We start from the raw sequence: 12,981 nt of genomic DNA, 5'->3' as shown, positions 1-12,981 counted from the left end.
ACCAGGGAAACTTTTTGAAGAAATCAGATAGAAAATTTAAATAAACAGATTCTTCCAAATTGGTCTGATAGCTTACCGTGTTTCTATTAATGGTGTCAGAGAAAAGGGGATGGTGTTACTTGTCTCTTTCCCCTAGAGTATCGAGATCGTTATGATTCAGACCGGTATCGGGATGGGTATCGGGATGGCCCACGCCGGGATATGGATCGATACGGTGGCCGGGATCGCTATGATGACCGAGGCAGCAGAGACTATGATAGAGGTAATTGTAAAACATGTTGAATTGCTCTTTCAGTAACTTTGCCTTTTTTTTCCCCGTCCGCTGTGATGATTATAATTTGGGATATATTTACAGGCTATGATTCTCGGATAGGCAGTGGCAGAAGAGCATTTGGCAGTGGGTATCGCAGGGACGATGACTACAGAGGAGGCGGGGACCGCTATGAAGACCGATATGACAGACGAGATGATCGGTCGTGGAGCTCCAGAGATGATTACTCTCGGGATGATTATAGGCGTGATGATAGAGGTAATAGTTTTCTTTTTACTTACTTCATGGAGCAGAAACTGGGAAAACTACGGAAAATTTGTGATTGTGTTACAAACTACTGAGTTGGGCACACATATAATTTGCACATTGTACAGGAAGCAGCAAAGCATAGTAGAAAGCATTGGCTGGCCAGGCGTGGGCGGATCACGAGGTCAGGAGATCGAGACTGGTCTGGCTAATGGTGAAACCCCGTCTCTACCAGGCGTAGTGGCAGATGCCTGTAGTCCCAGCTACTAGGGAGGCCGAGACAGGAGAATGGTGGGAACCCGGGAGGCGAAGCTTGCAGTGAGTGGAGATCGCGCCACTGCACTCCAGCCTGGGTGACAGAGTGAGACTCCCAGTCTCAAAAAAAAAAAAAAAAAAAAAGCATTGGCTAAGGATGTGGAAACACAGCAGTCGAATTGTTTTCATTTCATATGCCTTCACAGATAGATTTTTCAGTTAAAATTTATTGAATAAACAGTAGAAATGGAAAAAAAAAATTTCCCAGATACTGTTATGTTGTGATCTCAGTAAATTACACTTAAAACAGATGGTTTTAGCTCCATTTTTCAAGTGAGGGAAATGAAACTCAGATTTAACATAGTCCTGTAGCCCATAATTGGTACTACGGGGTTAAAAACTAAGCATTAAGGCCAGGTGCAGTGGCTCACACCTGTAATCTCAGCACTTTGGGAGGCCAAGGTGGGCAGATCATTTGAGGTCAAGAGTTCGAGACCAGCCTGGCCAACATGGTGAAACCCCGTCTGTACTAAAAATACAAAAATTAGGTGGCCATAGTGGCACATACCTATCATCCCAGCTACTTGGGAGGCTGAGGCAGGAGAATTGCTTGAGCCCAGAGGCAGAGGTTGCAGTGAGCTGAGATCGCACCACTGCACTCCAGCCTGAGCGACAGTGAGACGTCTCAAAAAAAAAAAAAAAAAAAAAAAAAGCAAAAAGCATTGCTTTCAGTACCATTATACCATAATAATTGATGTTCATTAATTATAAAGATGAGATTTTGGTGCACCTATTCTAAAATTATGCCCCTGATACTATAAAATGTAAACTGTGTTACAAATCTAACCTGTTAGAAAATACTAATAAATGGCCACCATTTGTGTTCTAACTTCAGTGATGTCATATAAAAGGTTATGGTATCTGGCCCAGAATTTTTTCTATCCTTTTTTATTTTTTTATTTTTATTTTTTTTTTTGAGACAGAGTCTTGCTCTGTTTGTTACCAGGCTGGAATGCAGTGGCATGATCTCAGCTCACTGCAACCTCTGCCTCCTAGGTTCAAGCAATTCTCTTGCCTCAGCCTCCCAAGTAGCTGAGACTACAGGCACACGCCACCATGCCCAGCTAATTTTTGTATTTTTAGTAGAGACAGGGTTTCACCATGTTGGCCGGGATGGTCTCGATCTCTTGACCTCATGATCTGCCTGCCTTGGCCTCCCAAAGTGTTGGGATTACAGGCATGAGCCACCGTGCCCGGCCGAATTTTTCCTATCTTTAACATCTTTGTATCAGTCCTAAACTTTGTGCCAGTAGCTTTATATCCATCATCTCCTGTGATTCCCCAAGAAAGGAAAATCGATCTGGACAACTAATAAAACACAGCGAGATGACAAAATTCATCAGAGCCATATGGCAATTCTATTGCAGTGAAGTCTTTCCTTCTCCCTCAGAAAATGGTGAAGTCTTTACTCCTTCCTCAAAATAATAATAATAATAATTCAGTTTATTTAAAAAAAAAAAAAAAAAATCTTAGGCCATCCATGGTGGCTCACATTTGTGATTCCAGCACTTTGAGAGGCCGAGGCAGGAGGATCACTTGAGCCCAGGAGTTCAAGATAAGCCCTGTCAACATAGTGAGACCCCATCTCTGCAAAAAATATAAAAGTTAGCTGAGCATGGTAGCATGTGCCTGTAGTCCCAGTGTCTTAGGAGGCTGAGGTGGGAGGGTCGCTTGAGCCTGGGAGGTCAAGGCTGCAGTAAGCCAAGGTCTCATTTCAGCTTGCGCAACATAGACCCCATCTAAAAAATAATAAAATAGGAAATAGGTTTTAAAAAATTATTATTAGTTGCCCAGGCTAGAGTGCAGTGGCGTGATCTCAGCTCACTGCAACCTCTGCCCCCTGGGTTCAAATGATTCTCCTGTCTCAGCTTCCCGAGTAGCTGGGCTTGCCACCACGCCTGGCTAATTTTTGTATTTTTAGTAGAGACGGAGTTTCACCACGTTGGCCAGGATGGTCTGGATCTCTTGACCTCGTGATCCGCCCGCCTCGGCCTCCCAAAGTGCTGGGATTACAGGCGTGAGCCATCATGCCCGGCCAAAACTTGGTTATTTATGCCACCTATTTTTATTTTTTTTTATTTATTTATTTATTTATTTATTTTAGGCGGAGTTTTGCTTTTGTTTTCCAGCCTGGAGGGCTGGAGTGCAGTGGTGCGATCTTGGCTCACCACAGTCTCCGCCTCCCAGGTTCAAGCGATTCTTCTGCCTCAGCCTCCCGAGTGGCTGGGATTACAGGCATGCGCCACCATGCCCGGCTAATGTTTTATTTTTAGTAGAGACAGGGTTTCTCCACGTTGGTCGGGTTGGTCTGGAACTCCCGACCCCAGGTGATCCACCCACCTCGGCCTCCCAAAGTGTCGGGATTACAGGCATGAGCCACCACGCCCAGCCTGAGCTACCTATTTTCCTTTTTTTTTTTTTTTGAGACAGAGCCTTGCTCTGTCACCAGGCTGGAGTGCAGTGGCTTGATCTTGGCTCACTGCAACCTCTGCCTCCCAGGTTCAAGCAATTCTCCTGCCTCAACCTCCTGAGTAGCTGGAACTACAGGTGTGCGCCACCATGCCCAGCTAATTTTTGTATTTTTAGTAGAGACGGGGTTTCACCATGTTGGTCAGGATAGTCTCCATCTGTTGGCCTTGTGATCCGCCCGCCTCGGCCTCCCAAAGTGCTGGGATTACAGGCGTGAGCCATCACGCCCAGCCTAAGCTACCTGTTTTCTAATGGTCTCCTATTTGCCTTCTGTGGATTGGTTAGGCCACTAACGTGAATCTCATGTAGTATTTCATAGGAGTTATATCTGAGAAATCTGGCTTTCAGCCATCAGCCTCTGGTAATTTGGAAAACTATTACTTAAAGTTTCATTTAACTTAGGTCCCCCCCAAAGACCCAAACTGAATCTAAAGCCTCGGAGTACTCCTAAGGAAGATGATTCCTCTGCTAGTACCTCCCAGTCCACTCGAGCTGCTTCTATCTTTGGAGGGGCAAAGCCCGTTGACACAGCTGCTAGAGAAAGAGAAGTAGAAGAACGGCTACAGAAGGAACAAGAGAAGTTGCAGCGTCAGCTGGATGAGCCAAAACTAGAACGACGGCCTCGGGAGAGGTGTGTTGTCTTCTTGATGGATATCCCATCTAGGAATCCGGTGGTTCGTAATGGGGGCATTACATCCCCAGGGGCATTTGGGAAATTTGTGTCGTTATCACATCAGTGGTTGTCACTGATGGGCATTTAGTGGGCTGTGGCCAGGGGTGTTCGGCAGTATGGAGTGTTAGGGACAGTTTTACACAATGAAGAATTGTTCCCTGTCCATTACAAAAATGTTTACTATTAAAAGCTGGTATTGTATCTAGAAGGCTAGAGACCTCCTATAATAAGTAATTGCCCTGAAAAACTAGGCCTGGTAATGAGTGGCTTGTAGAACTGTGTTAATAGTAAAGAAGGGCAGTATTGTAGATTATGTAGGATACTGTTCTTAACCGTATTAGTTGATTCTTGCTGAAGTATTTAGGGCCATAGTGTGTCTTAATGTCTGTAGCTTTCAAATAGTTTGAGGGAAAGATAAATTTATATGCATATACACCTATAGATGAAGTAAGTGATGGTTCTGGAGGGGTCAGCATGGGTCTAAGGTGGCCTTCATTGAGACAGGCTTAATGTGTATTTTGTGAATCTCTCGTACAGACACCCAAGCTGGCGAAGTGAAGAAACTCAGGAACGGGAACGGTCGAGGACAGGAAGTGAGTCATCGCAGACTGGGACCTCCACCACATCTGGCAGAAGTAAGTCAGACCAGGGTGGGTAACGTGTTATTGCCGTTTTCCATAAACTGTCCATAACCAAATTATGCAGAGACTTTGCAGTATTTAAGTTCAGTCATGAACTCTATTTGGTTGCATGGGCCGATTGGAGTTTCATATCTTCTGCTCCAAAGAATCTGAGGAATGGGTACCAGAGTAGACCTAGATGATCTGCTTAATAATCTGCCACTGAGGTGGATACTTGACTGTTAGGTTTGTCTCTTTTTTTTTTTTTTTTTTTTTTTTTTTTTGGTATATTTTCATTTTATGTCTTGACATCTTAGAATTTTGTTTATTCAGAACAGTCAAAGGCTTGGAGTTTCATGTGAGCTGTCCCAAGACCAGCCTTTTTTGATGTTATCATCACCAGAGCAGTGTTCTCAAGCAGTGTTATTACTGGTTGATCAAGCACTTTTAGTGTTTTGGAAACCTTAATGGTTCAATTGTAATACTTCCCTTCCCTTACCATGGTGTGTTTTTTTGTTTTGAGACAGGGTCTTACTCTGTCACACAGGCTGGAGTGCAGTGGCATGATGATGGCTCACTGCAGCCTCACCTCCCTCAGCCTCCCGAGTAGCTGGAACTAGTTAGGCATGCACCACTACACCCAGCTACATTTTTTTTTTTTTTTTTTGAGACGGAGTCTTGCTCTGTCGCCCAGGCTGGAGTGCAGTGGCGCGATCTCGGCTCACTGCAAGCTCCGCCTCCCAGGTTCATGCCATTCTCCTGCCTCAGCCTCCGGAGTAGCTGGGACTATAGGTGCCCACCACCATGCCTGGCTAATTTTTTGTATTTTTAGTAGAGACGGGTTTTCACCATGTTAGCCAGGATGGTCTCGATCTCCTGACCTCATGATCCACCCGCCTCGGCCTCCCAAAGTACTGGGATTACAGGCGTGAGCCACCGTGCCCAGCCTACACAGCTAAAATCTTGTAGAGATGGTTTCCCCATGTTGTCCAGGCTGGTGTTGGCCTCATAAAGTGCTGGGATTCCAAGGGCCAGCCACGGTGATATTTTTAAGGTCTTTCCTCTCACCTCTAAATTGATTTGTACTTGCATTTCTTTTATTTATTTATTTATTTGTTTATGGGATTACAGACGTGAGCCACCATGCCTGGCCTTCTATTTTTTTATTTTATTTATTTATTTTGAGACGGAGTTTCACTCTTTTTGCCCAGGCTAGAGTGCAATAGCGTGATCTCGGCCCACTGCAACCTCCACCTCCCAGGTTCAAGTGATTCTCCTGCCCCAGCCTCCCGAGTAGCTGGGATTACAGGAGCCTGCTACCAGGCCTGGCTAATTTTTTGTGTTTTTAGTAAAGATGGGGTTTCACCATGTTGGCCAGGATTGTCTCCATCTCTTGACCTCGTGATCTGCCCGCCCTGGCCTCCCAAAGTGCTGGGGTTGGGATTACGGGCGTGAGCCACCGCGCCCAGCCTAGTTTTTTATTTTTAAGACAGGGTCTCATTCTCACCCAGGCTGGAGTGCAGTGGTCCGATCGTAGCTCACTGCAGCCTCAAACTCCTGGCCTCAAGCAATCCTCTTGCCCCAATATCCCACATAGTTGTTACGACGGGTGCACGCAACCATGCCTGGCTAAATTAAAAAAATTTGTGTTTTTAGAGATGGGGTCTCACTACACTCCCCAGGCTGGTCTCAAACTCCTGGCCTCAAGCAATCCTGCCTCAGCCTCCCAATGGAGGCTCCTTGTTTTGAGAAGACACTTACTGCATTTTTAAAAAATCTCACTTGTAGGTTGTTGTTTTTTGAGATGGGGTCTCACTCTATCAGCCAGGCTGGAGTGCAGCGACACGATCACAGCTCACCTCATCATTTCTAGTAGCTGGGACTGCAGGCACATGCCGCATCCAGCTAATTTGTCTATTTTTGTAGAGCTGGGGTTTCACCATGTTGTCCAGGCTGGTCTGAAACTCTTAGGCTCAAAGGATCCGCCCCCCACAGCCTCCCAATGTCCTAAGATTACAGGCTTGAGCCACTGCACCCAGCCAGTAGGTTGTTTTTCATAAATATGATTGCATCATAGTCCATGTGTGTTGAGTTTTAAGTTGAAGTTGAGCAGTGGTTACTAGAGTTTGCGGTTTCATCATAGGTCCTCTTCACATATGTATATTCGCCAGGTCAAGACACTTTAACATTGAGAATGCAGAAAGGCTGTAAAGGATACTCATTCCTAAAAAGGTCACATGGCTGGGTGTCCCTTAAGTTGTATATGTGGTCATTATTTTTCCTATTTCTCTGTGCATCGGTAAGACATTGTTCTGGAAATACTTGTAAACAACTGGTTTAGGGATAAATCCATCTTTGAGAGCCAAAACTTGGATGTGGACCATTTTCCACACTGTTGAGATCTTGGTAGATGCATGAGCATCTGCAGCCTGATAATTTGATCTTTTCACTCTGGCTTCACAGATGCACGAAGGAGAGAGAGTGAGAAGTCTCTAGAAAATGAAACACTCAATAAGGAGGAAGATTGCCACTCTCCAACTTCTAAACCTCCCAAACCTGATCAGCCCCTAAAGGTAATGCCAGCCCCTCCACCAAAGGAGAATGCTTGGGTGAAGCGAAGTTCTAACCCTCCTGCTCGATCTCAGAGCTCAGACACAGAGCAGCAATCCCCTACAAGGTGAGTCAGCTTGGAAACAGTAGTTGGTTAACTGCAGATTCTAAAATACTGTGATGTAATGACGGAAGATCTCCTACGGGATGCCAGTGTTGTGTATCACCTTATAAGTTATGCTGGCTTTAGTCTCTTAGTGTGCTGGAACTGGCTCATAAGACCTAGTTGTTCCATTTTCTGGAGTTTTGATAGCCAGTTGACATCACTTTGATAGCTTGAAATCAGCTATGATGGGAGTACTAATGCCGCACAAATCTGCAAATACTGTAAGTCAGAGGCTTCTCTTTTGCCACATATTGGCAGTATGGTGGGGGGTAACTTCATTTCTCTTAAGTCTTCTCATTTGTAAGGAAAATAGCAATACTATTAGCCTGGCGTGGTGGCAGGCACCTGTAATCCCAGCTACTCGGGAGGCTGAGGCAGGAGAATTGCTTGAACTTGGGAGGCGGAGGTTGCAGTGAGCCGAGATGTGCCATTGCACTCCAGCCTGGGCGACAGAGTTAAGATTCCAAAAGAAAATAGCAATACTAATCCTGCATGATGTGATGATTAGAAAGCATATGACACTTTAGTGTTCAAATTACTGCTTTCATTGTTATCTTTCCCATATTTTAATGTTCCATAACATTGAATATGATTTTGTTCTATAAAGCTTACCTACTGCATTTGGAGGATGATAATGTTTCTTGGCTGTTTTCTCCCTGAAACAACTGATGAATGTGATTACCTATTTTCCTTCTAGTGGTGGGGGAAAAGTAGCTCCAGCTCAACCATCTGAGGAAGGACCAGCAAGGAAAGGTGAGCTCATAGTATGGGAAATAGGTTTTTCACCTAGAAGCCTTTTTCACCTAGAAGCCTAAATAAAAAGGCCTCCAAAATTAGATTTTGAAGAGCAGTGTGTCTTGCACCTGATACCATGTTAAGAGTTCTTGGGTTGGCCAGGCGCGGTGACCTGTAATCCCAGCACTTTGGGAGGCCAAGGCGGGCAGATCACAGGGCAGGAGTTTGAGACCAGCCTGACCAACATGGCGAAACCCCGTCTCTATTAAAAACACCCAAAAAGTTAGCCGGGTGTGGTGGCACATGCCTGTAATCCCAGCTACTCGGGAGACACTGAGGCAGGAGAATTGCTTGAACCCGGGAGACGGAGGTTGCAGTAAGCCAAGATGGCCCCACTGCACTCCAGCCTGGGCGACAGAGCAGGACTCTGTCTCAAAAAAAAAAAAAAAAAAAAATTATTGGGTTATCTACCTTTTCTTGCCAGTAGAGGGAGGAGTGCTCTCTTTGGAGAAAGTATGAAACCCTGCCCTTTCCTGGTAGAACATTCTTTGACAGGAGGAGAAAAAAATCGGAAGGAAATTAACCAAGGTCACTACAGAGCGTCATAGTCTTTATTTCCAGCTTGCTTTTCATGATGGCATATCCCTACATGGAACTTTTTAGTGGATTTTGTTTGTTTTTTGTATTTTTGTGTGCTATAGAGGATGTGGAAGGAAGGCTTCAGGAAGGAAGTCTGGGTTGGGGTGAGGTTAGTTTCCCTCAGTACATGTGGGCACAGTTTTCTTCAGCTTAAGGGAAATCTTAGGAGAGGGACATTGATAACTTTTACTTGCCTTTAATTTGTTTACATTACTGCCCAAGCAGATGAAAATAAAGTAGATGGGATGAATGTCCCAAAAGGCCAAACTGGGAACTCTAGCCGTGGTCCAGGAGACGGAGGGAACAAAGACCACTGGAAGGAGTCAGATAGGTATGCTTGTTCTCTTTCTCATTATCATCATTCCTCTGATCCACGTTCGTGTAATTAAGAAATTAAGTTCTTGGTTCTCAAAGCACTGCCAGATCTCTCATTGTGAGCAAACTAAAGTCAGCCAACGTAGACAGTTAAGATTCTGAAAATCTAGAAGTAATATATCATCCAGACAACAAGGAATGTTGACTAGAGGTGCCTGTTCAGTGCCTTGAAACTGCGTGCATGCACATGTTTGTATTAGGCGAGTCCTTTCCTAAAGACATGGTTTTATGCTTACGTCTCTGCAGGAAAGATGGCAAAAAGGATCAAGACTACAGATCTGCACCTGAGCCAAAGAAACCTGAGGAAAATCCAGCTTCTGTAAGTGTTGAAGGCTGCTCCCAATTTTTCTTAGAATACTTTTTGCCGTTGGACTTCTTTCCATTTGGAATACAAAGTGTTTGGAAATAAGACGTTGGTCTTTATCTGAAATAGTGAAAGAAGTTTAGCTTTTTCCTTTGTTCTTATCCCTTCTGCAAGGTGTAGAGGTGGTATGAGACTACAGTAAGATCACATGTGCCTCTGACCCTCTTCCCTAGCTCCTCTCCAGTGGACAATGCTGATGAGCAAGCAAGTGGGTGTCATCTGACTGTCATCCCCCATTGCCAAAGGATCAGTATCCTGTGTCTTGGTTTTTGATGTGATAATTCAGGGCCTTCATTATCCTGTCACTCTCGTTGTGTTACAGAAGTTCAGTTCTGCAAGCAAGTATGCTGCTCTCTCTGTTGATGGTGAAGATGAAAATGAGGGAGAAGATTATGCCGAATAGACCTCTACATCCTGTGCTTTCTCCTAGTTTCTCTCCACCCTGGAACATTCGAGAGCAAATCAAAACCTCTATCCAGACAAGACAAAATAAAACTCACCATCTCCTGAAGACCTTTCTTACCTTTTTTTTAAAACAAAAAATGAAATTATTTTGCATGCTGCTGCAGCCTTTAAAGTATTGAAGTAACTGGAGAATCGCCAATATAGCCAGAGAGAGAGGGACTACAGCTTTTTAGAGGAAAAGTTGTGGTGCATTATGTCACCATGCAGTTGGCAGTGTGATTAGTGCCTAGGGGTCTCCATTTAGCAGAAATGGTAATGACAGTGATATAACGCCTGGAACCTGGTTGGGCAGTAGGGGAGGGAGGTAGAAGGAAAAGTGTGAGATTTCTACCTTTTAGTTTTTATCCTATTGTGGCATATATGAATTCTCAAACATCTGAATAAATTTTCCACTCTTGGAAAGGTAGATTTAGCCTCAAGTTGTTTTAGTCTCCAGGAGGCTGCCAGCCCCTTCTCTTATTTAATTCTGAGTTTTGGGGGCCAGCCTAGAGGGAATTCCTTTTTTTTTTTTTTTTTTACCCCCCCCCCCCCCCAGGGGGGTAGTTGGGAGTGAGACTATAGGCCATAAAGAATGGGACTGCATTGGACCAAAATAAATGGGAAAATCGTGGTTTGAAAAGAAGCTTTTGGGAAGTGATGAGTCATTTTGTACCAGGTAATAGGGGAAAATTGTGTGACCTCCAGCAAACACATGAATGGTTATTTCCTGGAGCCGGAAGCACTTGGGGGTCGTGGTAATTCCCAATGTTTTCTGTGTCCTAGTTTTACCCTTTCTAAACACTGTCCTTTTTGAAAGTTTGAATATATCCACATTCTACTGAAACCTTGAAACTAAAAAATTTAGACTCTTAACGTCATGTCAAGTTCTTCATGCTACTCTTAACCTCCCAAAAAGCACTATCTAGGTCACATACATGATGTCTTGGGCATTTTCTCTCTCAGCCATGGAGAGCTGTGAAAGGAAGAATCGCTGCTTTTCTCAAGCAAATCGGTTTCTCGATGTCTTTTGGTTCTCACTCCTTGCCTGCTCCTGATGCTTTGACCCCTTTTATAGATCAGAGTGCTCCAGAATAATGGATGGTCTTGGATGGTGGATAAATAGGGACAGGGACAGTTAAATTGGGAGCCTTTCTTACAACCTTGATGGGTTTTTTTCCCAAGTTTCCTTCTCCACTGAAATGCCACACCAATGCTTGTTGGATTCATGAGGTGGCCAGACCAATGGGTTGTTTTTTTACAAGCTTCCCTTGAGAGAATAAATGGTAATGGAGAGAGCTATTTAACAAGGTCCTGGTTTCTCTTGCAACACAGTAGCTAAACTTGCCTGCTTTTATATGCATTTTTGTAGGGATCAGCTTGGTAGACAGTATTAGCAGAGAAACGACACCTTGATCTTGGTTTGCAAGCCCTTCTCCCATCAGTCCTAGATTAGGCCCTGTTCAGCCATGCAGGGGTGTTGGTTTATGCGTGCTGCAGCAGTGGGCATAATGAATATAATTTACCCAGCGGACAAAGGTGTGTACCAAGTGAATTTAAATAATTGGTGTGGATTGGCCAGTAGCTAAGAAGTGGGCTTTTAAAGAGTGTTGAAGATTGAAAGGTTTTTTTTTTTTTTTTTTTAAAGAAAAAAAAACGATTGTAGATAATGAAAAGCTAGGGTTTGCCCTCTTCATGTTTACTCTCCTTCCAAATAGTTATATCCAAAACTGTTTTTCCCTCTTCCCCTACCTTGTCCCCACTATTAAAATAGAAACAGGGATTGATTAATGTCCCGCTCCTGAATACATGTAAAATTTGTACAAAAATATCTTCTATGAAAATGATTTGTAATCTGTAGACTTATTACCTGGGAGATGTCTTGATGTAAAATCCCATCGTTTGGGTTGTGGGTTTTTTGTTTTCTCCAAATAAATCTGATTTTTAAAGTTCATTGTAATGTTGAAATTCTTAGACATATACTCTGCACTCCTAGTGGTTTTTACTGGAGTCATTGACCACCTGCTCCTCCTTCCCCATCATCTCTGAAGTTCTCATTCAGCATTGGATACCGTATTGTCCAAGATCAGAGGGTGGGGTTACAAGGGAATCTATTTCAGTGTTTATTGAGGCCCAATAATAGAGTTTGCATCCTAGCTCCCCTCTGGCTTTTTTTTTTTTTTTTTTTTTTTTTTTTGCCTGGTGTTAAATTTTTTAATTACCTGGATGTGTCTGCAGTCTATTTCCTGTACTGTTTATTTTAGTCAAGATGTGGGAACTCTAAGAATGAATCCTTGTGTCCTTGGGGCAGTTCCCTCATAATCTCCCTACCTCACTTCAGCAATCTGGAGAGATGCTGCTCCATTGAGTCATACCGCACTGGTGGACCAGAGATACTGGTGACAGGCTGGTCGAGGTTACCAGAACAGAGGCTCACAGACTCAGTGGGAATTTTCCAAACAGCTAGGAACAGACTGGTCGTTGTCGCAAGGCAGGAAAGGGGTTAGGACAGTGGCAGAGAATCCCTAAGGTCACAAGGAGGTGGAGCATAGAAAGGAGCCCGAGAAACCTCAGTCAACAATTTTGGGGATTTAAGAGCCAAGAGGAGGAGCCAGTTAACACAAATGACATTTCCCAGCCAATTGGAGCAGCTGCTTTTCTAGTTTCTGGCCAGTGCATTTATCTCTGTTCTCCAAAACTGGTAAAGTTGAGGGCTGTGAGACTCAGCTGTGATGATGTGAAGGCTTTTCAATGTGGGTTTAGGTGCCCCTATTGAGAGGTGACAGCGTGCTGGCAGTCCTCACAGCCCTCGCTCGCTCTCGGCGCCTCCTCTGCCTGTGCTCCCACTTGGGCGGCACTTGAGGAGCCCTTCAGCCCGCCACTGGGCTGGCCAAGGCCGGAGCCGGCTCCTTCAGCTTGCGGGGATGTGTGGAGGGAGAGGCGCGGGCGGGAACCGAGGCTGCGCGCGGCGCTTGCGGGCCAGCGCGAGTTCTGGGTGGGCGTGAGCTCGGCAGGCCCCGCGGAGCAGCCGGCCGGCCCTGCCGGCCCCGGGCAATGAGGGGCTTAGCACCCGGGCTAGCGGCTGAGGAGGGTGTACTGGGTCCCCCAGCAGTGCCG

At 44.8% G+C, this 12,981-nt stretch overlaps 1 protein-coding gene across 4 annotated transcripts in view; it reads left to right on the top strand.

Annotated features, from left to right (window-relative positions):
- Positions 1 to 11,818, top strand: part of EIF4B (eukaryotic translation initiation factor 4B) — a 34,831-nt gene extending 23,013 nt beyond the window's left edge. For 2 of the 4 annotated variants that reach the window (XM_055250505.2, XM_055250506.2), the window contains 9 exons: positions 137 to 262; positions 356 to 529; positions 3,704 to 3,932; positions 4,512 to 4,609; positions 7,058 to 7,271; positions 8,008 to 8,063; positions 8,910 to 9,015; positions 9,306 to 9,378; positions 9,746 to 11,818. In XM_055250505.2, coding sequence (XP_055106480.1) covers positions 137 to 262; positions 356 to 529; positions 3,704 to 3,932; positions 4,512 to 4,609; positions 7,058 to 7,271; positions 8,008 to 8,063; positions 8,910 to 9,015; positions 9,306 to 9,378; positions 9,746 to 9,826 — 1,157 coding nt within the window. In that variant the 3' untranslated portion in view covers positions 9,827 to 11,818. Of the gene's footprint in view, positions 1 to 136; positions 263 to 355; positions 530 to 3,703; positions 3,933 to 4,511; positions 4,625 to 7,057; positions 7,272 to 8,007; positions 8,064 to 8,909; positions 9,016 to 9,305; positions 9,379 to 9,745 lie in introns of all 4 variants that reach the window. The other 2 variants (XM_055250504.2, XM_063621468.1) reach the window with 1 other exon arrangement.
- The last annotated feature ends 1,163 nt before the right edge of the window (positions 11,819 to 12,981 follow it).

This window comes from Symphalangus syndactylus, chromosome 17 (genome assembly GCF_028878055.3).
Source record: "Symphalangus syndactylus isolate Jambi chromosome 17, NHGRI_mSymSyn1-v2.1_pri, whole genome shotgun sequence".
Lineage (NCBI taxonomy): Eukaryota > Metazoa > Chordata > Mammalia > Primates > Hylobatidae > Symphalangus > Symphalangus syndactylus.
The sequence above is the reverse complement of the archived record's forward strand: the minus strand, read 5'-3'. Positions and strand labels throughout refer to the sequence as shown.